General features: G+C 42.4%; 2 protein-coding genes across 6 annotated transcripts in view; both read right to left on the reverse strand.

Moving 5' to 3' along the window:
* Positions 1 to 4,616, reverse strand: part of MAP7 (microtubule associated protein 7) — a 97,763-nt gene extending 93,147 nt beyond the window's left edge. Inside the window, exon 1 of one of the 2 annotated variants that reach the window (XM_081855293.1) lies at positions 4,464 to 4,616. In XM_081855293.1, coding sequence (XP_081711419.1) covers positions 4,464 to 4,524 — 61 coding nt within the window. In that variant the 5' untranslated portion in view covers positions 4,525 to 4,616. Of the gene's footprint in view, positions 1 to 4,169; positions 4,253 to 4,463 lie in introns of those variants that run through there. The other variant, XM_081855292.1, reaches the window with a different exon arrangement.
* A 2,581-nt stretch (positions 4,617 to 7,197) lies between these two features.
* The window catches only part of MAP3K5 (mitogen-activated protein kinase kinase kinase 5), a 91,043-nt gene continuing 76,038 nt past the window's right edge, over positions 7,198 to 22,202 (reverse strand). For 2 of the 4 annotated variants that reach the window (XM_081855248.1, XM_081855249.1), the window contains exons 24-30: positions 18,806 to 18,991; positions 16,582 to 16,687; positions 14,042 to 14,285; positions 11,281 to 11,393; positions 10,043 to 10,155; positions 8,632 to 8,708; positions 7,198 to 8,168 (exon numbers count right to left, since the gene is read on the reverse strand). In XM_081855248.1, the coding sequence (XP_081711374.1) occupies positions 8,108 to 8,168; positions 8,632 to 8,708; positions 10,043 to 10,155; positions 11,281 to 11,393; positions 14,042 to 14,285; positions 16,582 to 16,687; positions 18,806 to 18,991 (900 nt within the window). In that variant the 3' untranslated portion in view covers positions 7,198 to 8,107. Of the gene's footprint in view, positions 8,169 to 8,631; positions 8,723 to 10,021; positions 10,156 to 11,280; positions 11,394 to 14,041; positions 14,286 to 16,581; positions 16,688 to 18,805; positions 18,992 to 22,202 lie in introns of all 4 variants that reach the window. The other 2 variants (XR_014154812.1, XR_014154813.1) reach the window with 2 other exon arrangements.

Below are 22,202 nucleotides of genomic sequence, written 5' to 3' on the forward strand. Positions count from 1 at the left end.
CAGAGTTTAGGGTAAATAAGCCCACTGAAAGCAATGGGCTGTGGTTCCCTCAACTCTGAATAGGATCAAGTATGTGCTGTTCTCAACTGAAAGATACTTTTAAAAACTTTGGTACAAAAGATGAAAGCATATGTTGGCTCACAGTCTCCTTTGTCTGCATGTCCCACTTCCATTAGTCATGCCAACAAAGCAGATGATCAGGTCCCCACTCAGCAGAACAATCAGAATTGCCCCCAAATGCTGCTGGGTGGCGCTGTGGGTTAAACCACAGAGCCAAGGGCTTGCCGATCAGATGGTTGGCAGTTCGAATCCCATTGCTCGGTCCCTGCTCCTGCCTACCTAGCAGTTCGAAAGCACGTCAAAGTGCAAGTCGATAAACAGGTACCGGCTCCGGAGGGAAGTTAAACAGAGTTTCCGTGTGCTGCTTTGGTTCGCCAAAAGCGGCTTAGTCATGCTGGCCACATGACCTGGAAGCTGTATGCCGGCTCCCTTGGCCAATAAAGCGAGGTGAGCACCGCAACCCCAGAGTCGTCCGCAACTGGACCTAATGGTCAGGGGTCCCTTTACCTTTTACCAAATGCAGCAGGGGTAGCTGACTACATTTTGAAGTTAGTTACCATAAGTAACGCACCTTACAATTTAAAGACATGGAGAAGCTATTAAGTCCAGAGTCTCAAAAACCTAAATGCACCACTGTCTGCAATAGACAGGGCTTCCTTCTTTGGCCAGCCCCACTCAAGACCATTCTTGAGCAAAAAGAAAATTCTGAACGTTTAGCTTTTCTTCTGGCTAATCTGACTCTTTCCTCTTATGCTCATGCTGATATTTCACTCTGTACCTTGTCACTCTACTACCATCTTTGTCTAAAGTAGACTAAATACTCTCTGGGCAAAGATTGCATCCCTTTCACATATTGCAGAATACTTATTTATCACATAACATATCAAGGTGGTGTACAATACATACACATATAATAAAGCACATAATGTCATCAAAACAATGCAAAATAACCATTCAAATGACTGACTAATCTTAAGAAAACTTAAAAGAGAATAGGCCTGGCAGCATAAGGAGGTCCTCAAGAAACACCTGAATGTCAGTACCAAGAATCCCTGCAAAATGCCTGGACACAGTGTGGGGTTGCTGACACTAAATGTCTGACTTGTAGTTGAAGCGAATCAGGTAAGTCTCTGTAAACATGGGGGATTAAGCTGTGATATAAGAGCTCAGGTGGTCTTTAAGGTATCCTAGACTGAGGGTGCTCAGGGCTTTATATATTAATACAAGAACCTTGAACCTGGCCCAGTGTCATATTGGCAGCCACTGCAGATGTTTTAGAAGATGTCACATGCTATCAACCATCTACCCCCATCAACAGTCTAGCTGCTGCATTCTGCACTAGATGGAATGTCTGGTTCAGGCCCAAATGCAGCCCCCATATAAAACACATCGCGAAAATCCAGTCTTGGAGATTCCAAGATACTATAGACACCAGGCTATTCAAATATGGCTGTATCCTGCACCCCTGACAAAGCTACCTAGCATGCAGTTAAAAACGGCACTGTAGTTTTGCTGTAAACTATTCAGGGTATCTTCCAAATGTCCTACACTGATTCAAAAATATTTGACTGGATCATCATGCACAGATTAATCAGCCTCTATCTCCTGGTGCCTTAGAGATGCTTTGGACTACAACTCTATTAAGCCCCAGTCAGCACACCTATGCTGGTTTAGGCAAATTATTGGTTAATGTTATTTGCAATATTGCACTATGCTTCTGTAGTTCAAGAAAGAGAGCTTTCTTATTTCAGAGTTTTCATTTCCATGAAATTGCCTGGCAGTTTCACACCCTCCCATTCAGCTCCCAATCCAGAAATAGTGCACAAAGTGTTAAAAAGCCCACATCTAGCTACAGATCTTTAGCACCCTGCCCATGAATCTCTATTCTTTATGGCAATTTAAATAAAACAGATATGTAGAAAAAAACTGCAATGTTACACAAGAGACAGATAATATGAGAAACAATGCATGACGAGTATTAGCTTTATTTCAATGTGTGGCTTCAGCAGTACAATTATGATACCAATAAAACAAGCAAGTGCAAATATAAAATGCACTCCCAGAACCAGCTGCAATACTGACCATCCTTAAAATTAGAATACAGTGTACCCAGAATTGGCTATTTCTACTCAGTAAGCTAGTTCAAATTAAAATTGAAATCATTAATCACACACACCATGCCACAACTCTAGCAAGTGTGTTTTTTCGTGTACGTTCAAATTTATTGCTATGAGTCATTCCATTAGGACCAAGTAGAGTTATCCATGCATGTACTTCTGCACAGGATTTTCGACTGCAAAGCGTACACCTGCCTTTTAGCAGAAAGCTTTCAAATCAGATTAACCACACTCTGCAGAAATCAGCATGCTGAAAGCTTCTGCTCTCCAAGTGCTGCCAACCAAGCTATAAAACCCCGGAAAATACAGTTTTGTTTTGTTTTTAAGTAACTCCCTTGCAATCTAGATCAGGGCCACTTCCAAGTCAAATGAGCAAAATGCAAAGGTGGCAGTTGAAGGACAAAGCCAAAGGGCTCCCCACTATCATGCGTGGCTAATCCTGCCAGGAGGGGGAGATGGCTTGAGAGGGAGAAATAGGGTGACCTGGTTTGACTTCATAGTGGGAGGTTTCAGGCCTGCATCACTTAAGGTACCTGAGGCTTGGCCTTGGTATCTTGTGAGACTTAAAGTGAGAGGAGAGACCTATAAATGTCCAGTTTTCTGGACCAAATTTCCATCTAGTCCTGCATCCTTTATTCCACAGGGGCCAATGAGATGGCTTTTGGAAGTCTACAAGAAGTCACCAGCCATCTTCAATTGCTATTCCCCATCAACTGATAAGCACATTATTGAAGGACACTGGACCCACTGCAGTTAGTTCCCATTGTTAGGACTGTTTGAAAGTAAATAGGTTCTAAAAGGGAAAGGCAAAACTCTGTGGGCTGCCCTACCAAGATGGGAAACAGGGCAAGGAAACCAAAGAGAGACACAGGCAGGATTATTTGAAGGTGGGCGTTCCAGTAATTAATGAACCAGATGGAGCGAATGGAGTTTGGGGGCGAAAATGTTCCCTTCTCTGAAGCAGTATGCAATATTTAAGGAACACAGCTGTTGAGTTCCAGGAAAGCTTAGGGGGTAAAGGAAGGGAATCTCAGCCAGGATATAGGGAAAGCTGTCCAAAAGGGCTTGTAAACATGCAAGAGTGGCAGGTGGCTCCAGTGGGGACACAACTTCACACCTCCCTCTGCTTGAAAGGGAAAGAGATGATTTATCCAGCATAGGTCCTAGGGGAGCAGTGCCAGGGAAACATATTGGCTTGCTGTCCATGGCAGTCTTTGGAGGCCCTGCAACATAAAATGGGTCCTTATCTGCTAGTCTTAATAGCTACTGTGTTGTATCATGCTCCTACCAACAGAGTTATGATTTGCTTAATCCGCCTCTTTACTACCCTACAGAATAAACAAACTGTGTAATGGTCTGATGTTCAAAAAAAAGCTGGCAAACACTAGATGTCACAGTTCTGTTCTGTTCTCTTTAAATGTGTCGCATCTCAAAGTAAAAAAAAAAAAAAAGCCCATGAGCAAATCACAGAAAACATTATAGAACAAGCTGCAAGTGCCAAGATTTCACTAAAATCCAACCCCTTACCATAACAAAGTAAACAACAGAAGATGCTGGGGAAATCAGCAACAGCTTCACCAGTTTTTATCTAGCAAGGCTGCCTTTAATTGTTGCCCAGCAAGCAGATACTCAACAGGTGCAGCTTTTCTCTGTGAAAAGATGCAAACATTGCTAATGGCAGAGGAACCCTGACAATGTAAGAAAATGGGAGGGGGTTAAGAAGGAAGCAAGCCAACTTCACTGCAATTTCTGAAAGCCCAACTATTCTCATACAACCCATTAGTTTTCTTGCACATCAGAACTTTCGTGGTTATGGCCGCCCTGAAACACTCGATTTTATTTTGGGGCGGGGGGTTTTATTCTGGATAACGGAGCCTTGGCTCGACATCCTTGACCAAGATGAAGGTCACAAAGCAACCACAGGTATAGGACGAGTTTTATTCTTTTTATTCTTCCTGAGGAACCGGGGTTGTGCAGGTGCGGTGCCCTTACCTGTTCCAGCAGGAGGCGGCCGCCGGACCCAGTGGCCAGGGCGGCCGCCTGAGTGCACCCACATCACCTCAGCCGGCGCGCCTTCCGCGCCAGTCCTATGACTCGCTGGCGCGCCTCCACCCTGGAGCGCATCTGGTGTTTTCAGAATCCTTCCCTCAGCAATAACATCCGGCTTCGAGCCGGGCGGAGAGGGGAGAGGGGCGCTCGGGCGCTCGCCGCCTCCCAAACAGACGCCCGCCCACCCCCCCGGCGCCCCTTCAGCCCCGTCGGCTGAGAGCCACGAGCAAGACGCACCTGTTTGGGCAGCGGGGACGCCGCTGCTCTTCTTGGCGGCCGCTCCTTCTGCCTCCGCCATGTCGGCTCCCTCCGCTCCGGCGCTCCGCCCCGGAGCTGCTCCGTCCCACCCCCGGGGAGCGGAACGTGGCCCGGGCAGGTGAGAGGGAAAAGGCGCGCGCGCCACAAGCAGACCCGGGAGGGAGGGGCGCGTGGCCGGGCTCGGGTGTTTATGGCAGACAGCGCCATCTAGTGGGCAGGTTGAAGGCGAGGGAGATGATGAGGATGCCGCCGCCGCCGCCTTCTCCTACCCCTGCCTGAGGCGCGACGGAGCCCGCCATCTCCAGCTCTTGCTCAGGCAGGGCTGTGGTGCCTTTCAACGGCACGGCCACGGGGAGACTTTCATTGGCTGAGGGGTAGGGTGAGGGGCTGCTTGTTGGTCTGCCCGCCCCATTAAAGTCGCTTGGATTGTTCCTGAAGGATTGAGGCTTTTGCCTCGCCCAGAGAACCATTGTTCTGACTGGGGCGTCTGCTCAGCCGACTAAATAAACATGCAACAATAAAGTACGAAGTGGCGCTTCCGCCCCAACGTCTTGAAAGCTGCACATTATTGCATATGGGGCTCAAGGGAGCGGCGGCGGCGGCGGCGGCAGAAATTGGCATTTTAATAACCCTCGCTTTATCTTCCGCTCTCGCGTTTATTTCCTTGATTCTGTTGCGATCCAAGCGCCTTTAGGCACCTCAGTCCCTTCGGAATCCTGCACTGTCCGAGACCCCCCGGCTAGACGAGCAATTTGGTTAAGCGTAAGGTGGGGGGGGGGAGTTTGCAAGAACGAAGGGCCACGGATTAGCATATGCTAATCGAAATAGAAATCCTTTTGGCTCAACTTTGAAATCCACAAAACAGTCGGGAGAAATGAACTGTGAACTTTGGATTAATTGGAGCCAAAGTGCAGCAACGAACAGCAGCAGATGGTGATAAAGCCACGGTTCATTCCATAGCCAGGAGAAGGTGAATGAAATCTAGTACCGATTGTAAAGAAATTACAGCATTATATAACCCAAACTAAAGAAATAAAAGAATCCTACACAATGCATGCGAAACAGCATTACAATGACCTGTTTGAACAGTCAATGAGTTTAAAAGCATTTCTTGTTTATGCCAGTTTCCTCCGCTGCATTCAGCTTTACCAAGTTAACCTCAGTCTCTGGACATGTAGCTGCATTTATTTTCCGGCTTTTGAGGCTTGCAGAGCTCCTTGTAAATTTAAAGGATCCCTTCCAAGCATTATGAATGCTAGTTCATCCACTGGTGTAGCACATCTACTGGTGCAGAAAGCTCACTGAAGTCCATCTGATGCTTTTGCAGCAATGGGTACTGAGAAGCTGTGTTTTTCGCACACAGGCCATGGCTTATCAGCCTCACATGAGTGGGTTGTGAGGGAAATAATGTTTGACAATGAGGATGGAGAGAGATAAATAGGGCAGGGGAGGACACTTGCCATTCAACAGCACTCCTGATGCATTTTTCTTTAAAATTCAACGGTATTGTCATTTGGTTTGCTATTGATAAATCAGAAATTTATACTAAACGTATAGTGATGATTTTGGCAGCTGCCTCATTGGTTGGATGAAAAAGATTGTTGCACCAGAGCAAAGGAAAGTCCAGCCTTGTTGGTAGGGAGAGGGGATTATATTATGTGTTGCCACTATCCTGTCTTGTCCCTGAAATCTGATTTTGCTACTTTTGGCACACTCAGAATGCCTAATGAGAGTTTTTTTTGGGGGGGGGAAACCCTCCCACTTTCCAACAACAGACCTCCACACACACACACCCGCCACCCTATTTTTGAATGGCCCTCAAGTCCAAAAGCATTGCCAGGAAGAGTGCACAAGTATTTGCATGGTACTTTGGATCCTGGTCATAATCTCCTGAGCTACTGCACCAGTGCAACTTTCATCAGGGTACAAAGACAACTCCAGGGCAACACTCATGCAGCAGTTCTTATAACTTATCATCACTAAACTAACATTTTTTTTAAAAAAAAACACACTACCAACTAAACCAGGCTTCTTCTGTTCTTGTACAGAAGCAAGAACTCTGACTGTGCCAGGCTTCTATTGAGAGACAAAAGCACTCAATTTAGCTACTGGCCCACCTCAGCCCTTTTGATGATTTAAGACTAGCACTAAACTGAAAGTATGTGAAAGCAGTTTTCAGTGCACTGGTGACTAATTAGTGTATGGTCAAGTGTACTAAAATCCTATCAGTTATTTCCCCACTGCTTAAAAAATGCATCTGCACATTCCTTTGATGTACAAATTGATGGGTAGCTTTTCCAACTTCTACAGATATTTAGACACTTTCCCTCTGTACTGTACTTCTGTAAAGATGTTTCTGCCTGCTATACTGTGGTACCTCGGGTCAAGTACTTAATTCGTTCCGGAGGTCTGTACTTAACCTGAAACTGTTCTTAACCTGAAGCACCACTTTAGATAATGGGGCCTCCCGCTGCTGCTGCGCCGCTGGAGCACAATTTCTGTTCTTATCCTGAAGCAAAGTTCTTAACCTGAAGCACTATTTCTGGGTTAGCGGAGTCTGTAACCTGAAGCATATGTAACCTGAAGCGTATGTAACCTGAGGTACCACTGTACTTTCACTAGCAGGACCCTTTAATTATTCTCCATTTCCTCCTGTTTGTCATAGTTCAGATCTTTCAACTACAACTTTAAACCCAGTAAGTCAATAAATCTATCAGAATTGTGCATCATTTTTTATTCCTAAAATGTATATCACAATGGATAGCTTTAGAACAAGCTAACAGTACTGTATGTATTTTCAGGCATATGTAACTGGTACAGTTCAGTAGTACATAAACAACACTAAAAACAAATTGCACTGTAGACCAGGATTTAAGTTACTAAAATAAAAACAATATAAACATTTATAAAGGACTGTAAGTACCAAGTATAATATTCAGCATACTAGAAGGAAAAAGCTACCAAATAAGCTTTACACAATCATTTCAGTTACGAATTCCACCCCAAATTATGAAAACATGCAAGAGCCTCAGAACAATGTCTTCAGTCCTTGGAAAGACAATACCCATGGGCCCTTGTGTTTCCCCTGCCCAAAACCTACCCCTTCTACTGAGCCACCCACCCCACCCCAGGCAAGCTGCAAAGCCACCCTGAGATTGAACTGATAGGTCTCCCATCATTCTCTTCTGCAGGCTGAGAAAAAGAGACCGAGTCCCAGAAAACACCCTGCCCCCATCACAGGCTCTGGTTACACATATTAACGCAGAAAGCTAATTTTCACATTTGCTTCGTTGATGTGGAATCACATGAAATCGTAAAATGGGTCTTTGTAATATTTACATGGGTTTTGTTAATTATAGCCGCTGTTCCATCATTTTAGAAAAAGAGAAGATTCTGTATAAAAAAATATTTAAAACTAAAATAAAATTTAATGTTGTAGACAGGTCTCTCAGGAACATTAGGAGTAGACACAGCCAGAAAGCTGCAGTGTCCTTAGCAACGGTAAACAAATACTGGATTAAAGTGCAACAGCATTTTTCTCTTTTTTTTATACGGAACTCCTGTTCTGGGCTGCTGGAAAGCTCCAGTTCTCTTCAGAGATGGAGGAATCCCTTCAGTTGGGGTCAGGTGTGCTTCTCTCGGAAGTCAGTGATGGCCTTCCACAGTGTACATAAAATCCCACCTCTGCAAAAGAAAGTCACAGCAGGCTTTTTCTTGTTCTGTTTTGTTTGGTTTTACTCACAACAAACAGCATTTTCACTGGCAAATGTCTTCATTCAGACACCTTGTGCGCTTTTTAAGCAGAAACAATGCACATTAATTTTAGTTCCTATCAATCACTGTGCAATAATGACATCCTAATGGAGATTTTGATGTATATCTTATAATTAAATGCAGTGCACTAGCTACATAATTGATAAAATGTACTAGTTTAGTTTTAGCTATCATTAAAAAATACATTAAAAAGCAACACAATTTGTATAAATGCATTATAAATTGGGATTCAATATGTATATGTGAAATATTATGTCAGTCTAAGAAGCTTGTAAATAAAAGTAATTGATTCATTGAAATAACAATAAGCCCTTTGATAAAATGAGTACTACAAGTTGTTTTAAAAAAACAAAAACAAAAAACACTTGGTTACCTGAGTCTAAGGCATTTTAGATCATCTCGAGTAACATAGCAGAGAACGTCCATTAGTGTGTAGTCTTCGGCCAAAAACTAAAACAAGAAATCTATGATGAAAGTTATGCTGATTGTGCCACTGGTTATCACTCTTGCTTTATTCTCAGGGTTATACAATATCCCTGTTTAAATCAAAGTCTATTTGTCTGAAAGATGCACAGAGCATATGTAACTTATGAAGAAAAGTATAAGATGAATGTGTAAGAGTATGTAATATTTTTGTTTAATACTTTAGTTCTTTATGTACCCATAAGAGCCAAGTAAGAGAACCATGGTGTTCTGGATTCTTTCTACAGAACTCTGGAACTTACACTGTAAAGACTATAATAAAGACAACTGAGCTTTGGTCAGAGGCAGTGCATAAAGAACCAGATAAACTGCTTAAAATTAAGCAGTGTGCTAGTCATTAGTGCATTAGCATTTTTACACTCAAGTTCAGGGCTGTGGAACCGGTGGCCCTTTGGATACTGTTGGACTCCAACTCCCAGTCAGCATGGTCATAGGTCAATAATGATGGGTGCTGGAGTCTATCAGCAGCACTAGGAGGACCACAGGTTTCCCTAACTCTACTCTAGACATTAAGAATATCAGCTATAAGCATTTAAAACAACAACAGCCCAACAACCAGAGTCTATAAACCATTTAGAATTTATTTTTTAACAGAAGTCATGGGACTAAGCAAAGTTGCAAGTAGAAGATTGCTTGTTTAGCTGCTTTGTAGATTGCAATAAAGTCACAGGTTTTATCCAGGAGTCGTCGTCAAGGTCGGGGCTGAATGCGTGCACTGGAAAAGCCAATCCAGCATTTCTACCAATGCATCCATGCAACCCTGACCTCACTAGCATCCTGGCCCACCCAGATGAGCAGTAAGTGACACCAATGTCAAGAAGGTGACTCCTTATGACACCGGCAGCTCCTGATTTGTTCACTCACCAAAAAAAGTGACTTGGGGGGGGGGGGGAAATGTTTGGCTTAATGGTAGTTTACAGAGATTCTTCACACTTATCCCCTGAATGCCCATAGCTCAGTGGCAGAACACATATGTGACATATGTAGAAAGCCTACAGCTCAGCTATAGTACAGTGACATTGGACCAAGTAATAAATAATAAAAGTAGTTCATGACTGAACTAGTGATCCAGTGATCAGACATACTGTATTTCAACACACGATATTAATTCAAATCCAGGAAGGATGAACAAATATAGTAATTCTTTTAATGTTTTTTATACACATCGCATTTTCTTCCCTTTATTTGATTTCCCCCCTCATCAAACAGATAGATAAAGCAACATTTAAAAGTTTGCAAACTAAACCTCTGGGTCTAGCAAAATCACAAACAGAACATACCTAATAAAATATCTTTCCTACCCTGTTTATGGTTTCTTCATCAGCACCATGAACTCTCAGCCAATTAGTAAGATCTGGATCTTCAACCCCTCCATCAGTTGTGCTATGGTGAGACAGAGACGTGCCAGGAATAGCTGAAACAAATTTTTGAGACTGGTAAGTTAGTGCATTTTTACATTTACATGGACCCATATACTTCCTCCAACCTTCATGCGGAATTTTACATTATGTGCCCTATAGTTGCCAATGGGGCGAAGTGCTAGATAAAGACTGTGAACTTCAGAAATGAGCTTGTGCTAATTATGATCGGCAGCCAATATGAAGAAATGGCAGGGAAGGACTGTACCCACTACCCATATAATCATGCCATTTGTCATTTTAAGTGACTTGATTTGGGAGAACCCATTTAGAAGAAAAATATTTGTTCACGATCCTTGTGTACATAAAGTGCAGCTAGCTAAAAAACATCATGTATGGTTCAAATTTATGTGAATTATTTTTTAAAAAAGTGATAACAAAAATGGATCTAACTCGTCCACAAAATAGTTATTTCAGCAGAGTGATTCAAAACAATGTGTGCTAGAACATAAGATTCAAAGAAATCTTAGTTTGCAGGTATAAATAACTTAGGGCAAAGCTTTGTGAATTATAGATAAGTGATTACTGAGTGGCAAAAGGCACCCAAATCTTATCAGATCTGTTGTCAGAATTCTTTCATAAGAACTGCCATGCTGAATTACAACAAGGTCGAGCCTTGTGACAATTAATTTGAATTGTTGCAGAGAAACCTCATGGGCATTTGCTTTGCTCTGTACTTAACAAAAGTGAGTTGTATCCTTCCATTTTGTGGTCTAGGTTTCTGCTCCTGTTTACTCTGGTAAAGCTTCACAATGACAGTGTTTACACATAAATAATAAAACTAGGAATGTTACAGATTTCTTTTTTAAAAAATCCCAGCAACCTAGAAATAAAATTAAGAGAGAATCTTGCTGTTAGCTAGTAATGTATAAATCTTTGTTTTAAGTAAAATTTGTAAAACACTTGCTTTACTGATGCTATACGGTATCAGAAATAATATGCATGCTGTGGGTATATCATATGCCTGTTTCAAAGAACTAACTGCCTAGAAAATGTGATAAAGCGTCTTAAACAAAGGAGGCAAAACAACCAAAATGAAAAAGATGGGTCAGGGGACTGCTCAGTCTTCTTTTGAAAAGTGCTTTGAGGAGCAATTGCCTTTGAAGATTCTAGTGGAGCACCTATTGGTTGAGTCCTAAGCTTCAGGTGTTTGATCTCCTGTTCCTTTTCTTCTATAGCGTGATGCAACAGGGCTTGAAATTCTCTCTCCTTCTGCACTAGCTCTTCCAGTAGTCTGTTAAGGAAGTCAGAGAGATGAAAGGAAAGAGTTACATTTCACTGTGTGTTTGCCAAGGTAACAACATGAAGTGAAAAGCAAAAAAATGCAGAACTGGAAGCTACTTCCATATCTTCACACAACTTCCATGACAAACAAGACTACCATATAAAGCAAGCTTCTACAGTTCATGAAAAGCAGATTGTGTATACTTTGCAAATGCAAGAGCCACCTCTTAGGCCTATTTCTGAAGTTCCAAAACCTATGCGACTTCCATTCATTTAAGTGAAATGCATTTATTGTTTAATTTCTACCCTGCCTATTGCAAATAAAATCTGAGGAGGAATGCAAATAAAATAAAATAAAATAAAATAAATTCTAATAAAATCTCATTCAGAATCAATAAAATTCTCTCTGAACTCTCTGGCAATGCATTAGTAATGATCACTCAAGAGCAAATTCAACTGTCTGCCTAATTAAAACATTTAAATTGTAATGATGGGCTGAGACAATTCTCCAAAGAGAACCAGTTCTGAAGGCTGACAAGTGCATCAGAAAAGGTTCTATATGCTGTTCTGTGAAACAGCCCACCAAGACTGAAGGATCCCAGAGCAAGTCCTTTAGAATCAAGGTAAAACTTTACATGAAACAAATGCTAGGAAAGGAAAGGAAGAAATTAGGAGGTGATAATTTTATTCAGTTGCAAATTATTATGTGTGACAAAGGAGTGCATATATGTAGCAAGTAGGGAGAGGAGGTGAAATGAACAAGAGACCATCCAGTCAACAACACCTTTCTCATCTTGCTTCCTTGTCCCCACCCCACTGCCAACCAACTGCTGGACAACACAGACAAAAAGAGTATTTCCCCACCTGCTTGCCAGTGTGTAATGCAAACAGGGAATGCACCTTTGCCTCTTAAATTGGAGCTTGAATTAAATAATATGTGACATAAAGAGAAGCAAATGACCCTCCCCTACACAAATATCCCTCTATTGTTCTTCATTATGAGTCCTTCACAAAAGCCTGTACTGCGATGAAAAGGTGGGGCAGGACTGTGTCTGCTTCCAGTGTAATGATGAGTGGAGGATCATTGGCCTTCTCTATAATTTCCCACCCCACTTCCTTTGCCTCTCTCAGGAAGGGGTTTGTGTGTCTGGCTGCAGGAGCTAACTCCCTACATTTACTCTCCCCACCACAATGAGATCCCAGGGAACTGATAAAAGAAGCACTGTTCCATTTCCCTACCACACTGAATGTCCCAGAAGACAACACTGAACAGGAGCAAGAGATAGTGAACAAGAGTCCACCTTTAGCAGTGCACCTATATAGCGAAAAAGTGGGGATATATATGTGCGAGCATACGCATGTGCACACTTCCGCCACTGAACATTATATGCGATGTGGAAGGTGTATTAGGATCATAGTGAATTTAGTAGATATTCACGTAGATTGGGGAATCCATGCTAACTCCTACAGAACAATCACAATAAGCAGAAATCTTAGGATTTATGCCTACTTGCTTCTATGAATGTTTTCGGAGCAAAATCAGCTTTAAAAGCAATACTTAAAATAGTTTTGGACCTGGAAGCTAACAACAGTTTTTTTATATTCTCTGTCTAACATTATTTGATATTTGTTTTTATAATTATTTAGTTCCAAAGACTGAGTTTTCTATAGTATATTTTGAATGGAGGTCAGTAACAATGAAAACAATGCGCTCTAGGTAGCTGTGCTAAGCCAGGTGTTCAGTAGCTTGGATTTGTTCCCGGTGAATGAATTATTAAGAAGACCTGGTGGTGGTTCATACTATTATAAAAATGAATTGTTATTTAATCATGAGTTGTGAATGGCAGGAATATAACGAAGATCTTGGAAGCCCATGTAACAAAGGAGCTTTAAAAGCCCAAGGATATTTTAAAAGCAGGCTTTAGACTGCTATATCAATCTAGCTAGATGTACGATTCACATGGAAGCAGCTTTTTGTGAACCTATTCTAGCCAGAACTAGAAGAAGTGTGTATAGACTTTTATTCAACAGTCAGATCTTTATTTTTATTATTTAAGAAAAGCTAAAATCCTATCAATTGTCTGTTGGGGAGAAGTCATTAATGGAGTAGGGCCTAGATTTGTCCCCCTTGCTCCTCCTTCCTACCAAACAGCTGATAGGCAAAAGGTAAAGGTAAAGGGACCCCTGACAGTTAAGTCCAGTTGCGGACAACTCAGGTTGCAGCACTCATCTCGCTTTACTGGCCGAGGGAGCCGGTGTTTGTCCGCAGACAGCTTCCGGATCACATGGCCAACATGACTAAGCCACTTCTGGCAAACCACAGCAGCGCATGGAATCGCTGTTTACCTTCCCGCTGGAGGGTACCTATTTATCTACTTGCACTTTGACGTGCCTTCGAACTGCTAGAACTTCAATTTTTTCTCTCTGCATGCACACAGCCCTGACAGCTCTGTGCTCACTCCACTAAATGGGAGTGTCGGTGTTTTACTAGTCTCAAAGAATTAAACTGATCTGGCACAGCAGATTAAGACTTGTGCAAAAAATAAATAAATGAAAAATGCCTAATGGATTGTGCAACAATATACTTTAAAATGTTGGTGCAACTCTGTTAAGTGTGATAAGGAATCAGCTCCAGGTCTTCAACTACCTAGGACTTACCTGTTAGTTTCCAATTTTAGCCTTCCAAGTTGAACATTGAGGGATCGCTGGGCAGCCTGGGATTCATGGGATACAGTAGAACTTAGAGTGCTCACTCCTGAGGTAGCTATAGCATCTTCCAGTACAAGGCAAGGCCGATGAATGGTTGGATTTGGAGTTTGCTCTTCATGTTCCTCCTCACCTTCAATGTCCTCCTGATCGGCTGTATCACTCTCAGATGCTAAACTGAAGTGTGTCCTCAATTCTGTTAGAGAGAAGGCTTAGTGTTAATTTTAGCAATGAAATCACAGACAAGTATGATGGGCTCTGCAGCCTCCTGTATGATGGGCAGAAAACTTGGAGGACTTGGAACAGTACGGGCTGCACCCATTCTCCAGGCTGAAACCAAGATGCAGTTTGTGAAATAAGAAAGGACCCCAGGGATAATAGCCTTGCAGATCTGGCACATCAGGAACAAATAAGAAACCAAGCTGCTAAATTAGGTGCTGATCCCCAGGAAAAACTGGCACAGACTTGTCACCAACGAAGCTTGCTAGTAGCGCCACCAAGAAGGGATAAGATCACACCTATATAAAGCTAAAAGCTGTGTTCAGCTGACGAGACAGCAGCTTGCCACAGAAATTATGCTGACATAGCATAGCAGAGTACTTTGGCTTCCAGTAGAAGCTGAGGAAGTGTACTTATATTGAAACAGACTATATTTGTTTATCTAGTCAACCTATTGCAATTGGCAGAAGTGTCATCCAGCAAGGCCAGCTATGATCCTGTTTAATTGGGGGGTGCTGAGGATCGAACCTAGGCAGCTCATTCATACTGATTCAGATCACTGATCCATCTAGCTCAGTGCTGCCCACACCAGCTGGCAGCAGCTGCCCAATGTTTCAGGCACAGGTCTTTCTCAGTCCCAGCTGGAGATACCAAGGATTGAATATTGAGGTCTTCTGCTTACAAAGCATGTGCTTCAGGGTCCTCACCCCACAGGCTGATCTTGTTCTTTTTCTTGTTTACTTTTTTCCTACCAGGCTTGTTTCACTCTTGCTTTCTTTGTAGTAATTATGTATTTAATTAGTTTTATTTACAAAGATTTATAAACCACTTGGCTGCAAAGCTCTCCAAGCACTGTACCTAATAAAACTGTATTAGTAGACCACTGATCGGCCTGCCAAGCCAGCACTTTTGTCCTGCCTCGCGTGGTTCTATACTGCTCTTGCTTTACATTCCATTTCATTTTATGGATATGCTTTTGATGCAACGTTGTCATTTTATTGTGTTTATACTGTAAGCTGCTTTGATTTGGTTATGTAAGTGGGATGCAGTTGCAACCAAAAGAAATTATTACGAATTCTAACAGCCATGTCCTTTATAGGATGTAGGACTGGCACATGGGCTGATTGTTATAAGAGATGTACAGCAACCTCTGCACTACACGCAGGCCTTGAGGTCTGACCAGCGGCAGCTACTAAATCAACAAGTGCTGACTAGGATTTGCACTACATCTATCAGGCAATTCATTCTCATGTCTTGTAAATACTCATTGCAGCTGCATGCAGAATGGAAGGCTTATGGGATTTTTCAAAAATAATCTCTAAAGCTCTTTCCTGGTCACTAAGCCGGAGCACTTTTCATACAGCAAATGCTTCAGGGCTTACTATTTTTCATGCCTCTGACCAGAGTTGATTTTTTCCAAACATTTTATAAATCTATCTAGACCAAACTGCACACTTCCTACCATTTATTATTATTGTTATTGTTATTATTATTCAGTAACTTCAAGAATCAGTGCCTGAATGTATGTGCTTTCTTCTTCCTTCCCCATTCTTCTTTTCCTTTTGCATGTTGTTGATAGATTGTGAGGCTGCAGGGCCTGGATCGACTTACCTTTCAAACTCTGTATAGCACTTAGAAAATGATAAGCACTTCAAAAGTGATAAATCGCCCTCTTGATTTTAGAAGGAGCATAGGAAGTAGAAGTTGAACAGTTTTTGATCATTTTGCCTTAATGATATGTGCCCCAAAGGGAGCTAATATATATGGTCCAATTAACTGTGTGTTCACTGATCACAGCATGTACTGAGTATTCTGGGAAAGATAGAGTCTCAGATTAAATCTAATGCATTGCTAAACCTTAAAGAAATAAAAAGAGGAGTGTAAAAAGTGTAAAAAGAGGAGTGCCTTAATAATCAGGTGTTAATTCTTTTAGCTGTAGGTCTTAGAACACTTGCAGCTTTAAGTCCTAAGGACTGAAACTATGGTCTCCTTCATAGATACATTTTAGTGGGTATATTTTAGAGACACATAGTTGGTATATTTCTGATCTTTCAATCTATGCTTGAGTCCTGTGTTTGTACACTCCCCCTCCCTCATGGGTAGCCAATAACTGCTTCAAAGATTACAATTTTATTAGGGGAACATAACAAGGGTATGCAACCGCAAACATTAACATGTAACGTTTGGTGATTTCAGCAGAATTTTCCTCCATGTTAAGTGCACTTAGGAGGATAGCCTTTGAGAACTATTTCAGTGAGCGGCAAGTGTCTCACCTGGAACCAGGATCGTAATAGCAGTCTGCACAGCTTTGCGAATTATGCTATCTAGCGCAAACATCCAATGTGGTTTGATATTGTGAGTTCTTAAAACTTTATTCACCTAGAAAGAGACACTGGAATTAGAAACACTATTAAGTTTCCTGTCTAATATTAAAGTGTAGGTATGCATAACAAAGAAAAGTTATTATTCATTGTCGGAAAGGAAGGCAATTTTGATATTTTCATGTTTCACCACCATTACACCTAAAAATAGCATCAGAAAAGGATTTTGTGTCCTAAACAACCATCAGCCTTGGTAGCATGTCAACAAAACAAGCCCTTGCCTTCCCCCCTAATCTTGGGGCTGGAAAGAGGGATGATAGATGCCCGTCCCTCCACCTCAAAGATTAGGAAAAGGGCTGGGTCTTATGAAGCGTGCCAGAGGGCATGGAAAATGCACTTTAAAAAACCCCTCAGAATGTATGTTGTCTGAAGACATCTTTAGGAAAAAAATTAATAAATGTTCAGAACTAGTACCTTGGAGACCAGAGTTTAAATCCCCATTCAGCCATGAAGCACACCAAGTGAATTTGGACAGTCAATGACTCTCAATCTAACTTATTTCAGAGAGTTGTTAACACCACCTTGAGTGTCCTGGCTCCCACTCAGTGAAGAACTTGAACATAGGTTGCAGTTTCTACCAAAATCTTTAATGCTGAGATCAGTACAATGCATAGGCAAAATGCAGTTCAAAGGGACAGCAGCTACACAAGCGAAGACACTGATACGCCAACAACATGCCCCCCTGCAAGGGAATGGGGTGTGCACGACTTAGCACAGCAAGCATTTCTGCTCTGAAGTCTGGGCAAACAACCTAGCTGAGCCTACTCTACCTGCTCATGTCTACACTGGTGTCTCTGTGACCTAGTTGGGTCACTCCCTCATCACAGGTGGATGGGACAGGTGGTACATGGTTTCTGACAACTACAAAGGCAGAGCTGGATGAGGCAGAACCAATGTTCAACTGCTCCAGAGATGGAGAAGCCTGTGCATCAGGGCTGTGGCGACTGATGGAAAGGTGGAATAGGGCAAGGGAACGCCCCCGCCTATTTGAACCCTTTTTAGGAGTCTCTTCCTCCGGCTCTCCCAAGCAGAGGCCTTCTCAGTCCGCTGGATCAGTGGCAGAACTTGGGGTCTCAAATTTCAGTGGTGCTCTGTCCGATGTGGGACATGGGTGGCACTGTGGGTTAAACCACAGAGCCTAGGGCTTACCAATCAGAAGGTCGGCGGTTCGAATCACCATGATGGGGTGAGCTCCTGTTTCTCGGTCCCTGCTCCTGCCAACCTAGCAGTTCAAAAGCACGTCAAAGTACAAGCAGATAAATAGGTACTGCTCCAGCGGGAAAGTAAACGGCGTTTCCGTTCACTGCTCTGCTTTGCCAGAAGCAGCTTTGTCATGCTGGCCACATGACCCGGAAGCTGTACACCAGCTCCCTCGGCCAGTAAAGCGAGATGAGCACTGCAACCTCAGAGTCGTCCGCGACTGGACTTAACGGTCAGGGGTCCCTTTACCTTTACTGTGCAATGCCAGAATTTGATGCCCTCCTGCCTCTCGCCTTCCATTCTACCTCATAGTTGCAGCGCCCCCTAGGCTCTGCACCCAGTACAATCGAACTGAACTAGATTTCTTCCTGGGGTCATATATTTATTGGCCACATCTCTTCTCTGCCCTGGCTCGACCAGCCTCTTTGCACGCACCCACCCACCTGGATCCATGATATCAAGCTCCTTGGAGTTAAATGCGTGAAATAAATGTGATATGTAACTAAAGAAGGAGGATATTTCTCACATTATTCATAATGTATTAGCTTGGACATAGTGTTTCTCATTCTAAACTCTAGTCCAAGAAACTTGCTTATTTATGTATTTCGATTCCATTTTGTCTCCAATGAATTCTAGGTGACACACATTGTGTTTCCTCCACCCCTATGTTATCTTCACAACAATGCTGTGAGGTTGGTTAGAATGAAAAACAGACTTGCTCATGGTCACCCAGTGAGCTTCATGTCTCAGTAGGGATTTAAACTATGCCTTCCCAGCCCTATCTGAGCACTGTGACTACTTTACCAAATTGGCTCATGATTAACTTTCACTCAATTGTATTGCAGATTTAAGACATTCATCAGTATATGAAAAATCAGTTTAGCAAAACTAGCAAAAAAGAGAAAGGTATACTTACTGCATCTTGGAAACCAAAGAGGACCAGCTGAACCTGGCTGATGCCATGACTGTCAAAGTCTAGCTCTAGTTTTATCTTTGAAAGTGTATTTGCAATAATTTTGCGATCAGTTGTCCGTATAAATTCTCTGAGACTGGCGACTAAAGTTGTGATGTGTTCCCATTTCAGCTTAGGCTCTTCAGGTCCCTGTTAGAACAAACAAAAAATAGCTAATTACCTTTGTGTAATCATGAGGCAATAGTGAAAATATTCAGTGAATATTCCTCTAGGCACTACTTTCATCTATAGATTTCCATAAGGCTTCAACAATTCAGTCTTTTTGCAAATACTGTGCTCTTTTAGCTAGGGGATGTATATAACAGAAACTGCAGGTCTCCAGAAATAGACGTAAGTGTATTTGGACTTTCAAAAAAATTCTGATAAAAGTTTCTGATCCAAGGTATCTGAAGAAAGTATGGACAGATTACTAGTTAAAAAACAGTAAGAAGAAAGTAGGAATAAACTGAAGGTTTCCACAATGGAAGAAATGGGTTTCCCAAGGATCTGTGTTGGGACCTGTGATTTCTGACTTGCTTATAAATGATCTGGAGTTATGGATGAGTAGTTAGGTGTCCAAGTCTGTGGTTCAAGTGTTAAGTGATGCATATTGGGCACCAAAAATTCAAATTTCACAAATATGCTAATGGGGTTTGAACTGGTGGTGACTGACCAGAAAAGGGACCTTGAGGCCATTCAATGACAACAATCAACCCAGTGCATGTACTAGCAAATTGCATGCAAGGGATTATTAGGAAAGGGATAAAAACAAAGTTGTCAATATCATAATGTTTTTATATTAATCTGTGAGGTGATCACATTTGGAATACATTGACACATCTTTAAAAAGGATATTGTAGAGCTGGAAAAGTTGCAGAAAGGGGAAAGCAAAATGATCCAGGTTGGAGCAGCTTCTCTATGAGTAAAGGGTACAATGTTGGGAAAGGGGGTTACTTCAGAAAAAAGGTGAGTTGGAAAGACATGGTTGATGTTCATAAAATTATGCTTAGTGTTAAAAAAGTGGATAGAGAGATGCTTTTCTCACTCATTAGCACTCCCAGGCACCTAATGAAGGTATACAGTGGGACATCCAGGACAGATTGGGGGGCAGGGGGCAAAGACTTCATTACCCAGCACATAGGTGAACTATGGAATCTGCTACCTCAAGATGTGGTGATGGCCATGAACTAAGATTGGCTTTAAAAAGGAATTAGACAAATTCATGCATGATATGGCTAAAAATGGCTACTTGTCATGTTCACTATATTCTACCCTCCAGGATCAGAGGCAACATGCATCTGAAAAGCAGGAAACAACAGAAGAAGAGAACTATTGCTCTCATCCTGCTTATGGGCTTTTCATAGGCACCTGCTTGCTCACTGTGAAAAGCTGGCTTAGACAGGCCTTTGGCTGACCCAGCAGAGGCTCTTCTTATGTTCCTATGACTTTTAGAAGGCTGTTCTAGGCATAAAGAGAAGCGTGACACAAGGCACAGAGGCAGGAATGAGAGAAAAAGACCAGGCTACTAGTGGTGTACTCATTTTCCAAACTACAGTGTAGTTCATTACTATTCATTGAAGCAGTAAACATTTACTATATGAGCATTTCCAAAACTGCAATAGAAAATGTTTTTTCACTTCTATTTCCTATGTTGTTGGTGGCATCTACAGGTGCAAAAGGACTTGGTATATGACAAGATGTGAAACAGCATTCAGTGTATGGAGACATTTGGTTTATTACCTTTTCCCTACCAACACATCTCATTCACACTTTGGAATTTATACCCTGAGCTTCTCAGCTAAGACTCTCACAGAATACTTTTGAATACATTTCCCGTGAATGTGTGAGGAAAGCACAGTGAAAAGGATCACATGCCTTTTGAATATTTTTGTATGAACTGCATCACTGGTTATCTGCAGAAAACTCCTCAATTCATTTTAACCACTAATTTGCTTAGGGGCACACACAAGATTGTGGACATGGGTGGCGCTGTGGTCTAAACCACAGAGCCTCTTGGGCTTGCCGAGCAAAAGGTTGGCAGTTCGAATCCCTGCAACGGAGTGAGCTCCTGTTGCTCTGTCCCAGCTCCTGCCAACCTAGCAGTTCGAAAGCACGTCAAAGTGCAAGTAGATAAATAGGTGGCAGGAAGGTAAACTCTGGTTTCTGTCACGGTGTTGCGTTGCACCAGAAGCAGTTTAGTCATTCTGGCCACATGACCCAGAAAGCTGTCTTTGGACAAACACAGGCTCCCTCGGCCTGAAAGCGAGATGAGTGCCGCAACCCCATAGTCGCCTTTGACTGGACCTAACCGTCCAGGGGTCCTTTACTTTTTTTACCCTACACACAGGATTAATAAATAAAGTTTGAAAGCAGCAAATTTATTATTATTATTATTATTTATTTTTTTATTATTATTTTATTATTATTATTATTATTATTATTATTATTATTATTACCACCCCGCCCACCTGGCTGGGCCTCCCTAGCCACTTTGGGCGGCTTCCAACAAAATATTAAAATACAGTAGTCTGTTAAACACTAAAAGCTTCCCTAAACAGGGCTGCCTTCAGATGTCTTCTAAAAGTCTGGTAGTCGTTTTTCTCTTTGACATCTGGTGGGATGGCGTTCCACAGGGCAGGTGCCACTACCGAGAAGGCCCTCTGCCTAGTTCTCTGTAACTTGGCTTCTCGTAGCGAGGGAACCAGCAGAAGGCCCTCAGGGCTGGACCTGAGTGTCCGGGCTGAACGATGGGGGTGGAGATGCTCCTTCAGGACCGAGGCCATTTAGAGCTTTAAAGGTCAGCACCAACACTTTGAATTGTGCTCGGAAACGTACTGGGAGCCAACGTAAGTCTTTCAAGACTGATGTTATGTGGTCTTGGTGGCCGGTCCCAGTCACCAGTCTAGCTGCTGCATTCTGGATTAGTTGTAGTTTCCGGGTCACCTTCAAAGGTAGCCCCACATAGAGCGCATTGCAGTAGTCCAAGCGAGAGATAACCAAAGCATACACCACTGGTGAGACAGTCCGCGGGCAGATAGAGTCTCAGCCTGCGTACCTGATGGAGCTGGTAAACAGCTGCCCTGGACACAGAACTGACCTGTGCCTCCATGGACAACTGTGAGTCCAAAATGACTCCCAGGCTGCACACCTGGTCCTTCAGGGGCACAGTTACTCCTGATTAATGAGAGATTTAATTACTCTCATCTCATAATGGTCTGGGCTTATTTAGTGTGGAACTTCCTGTACATAATGATGCTGCAAGAGTAAGCCACTTTGAGGCACAGCATTTTCCATATTTGCTGCAACTTGTGGCCTGGGTTTGATAAAATTAGACTCATTGGTGGTGAAATAGATCAGATTG

This window comes from Podarcis erhardii (genome assembly GCF_964252035.2).
Source record: "Podarcis erhardii genome assembly, chromosome: 3".
Lineage (NCBI taxonomy): Eukaryota > Metazoa > Chordata > Lepidosauria > Squamata > Lacertidae > Podarcis > Podarcis erhardii.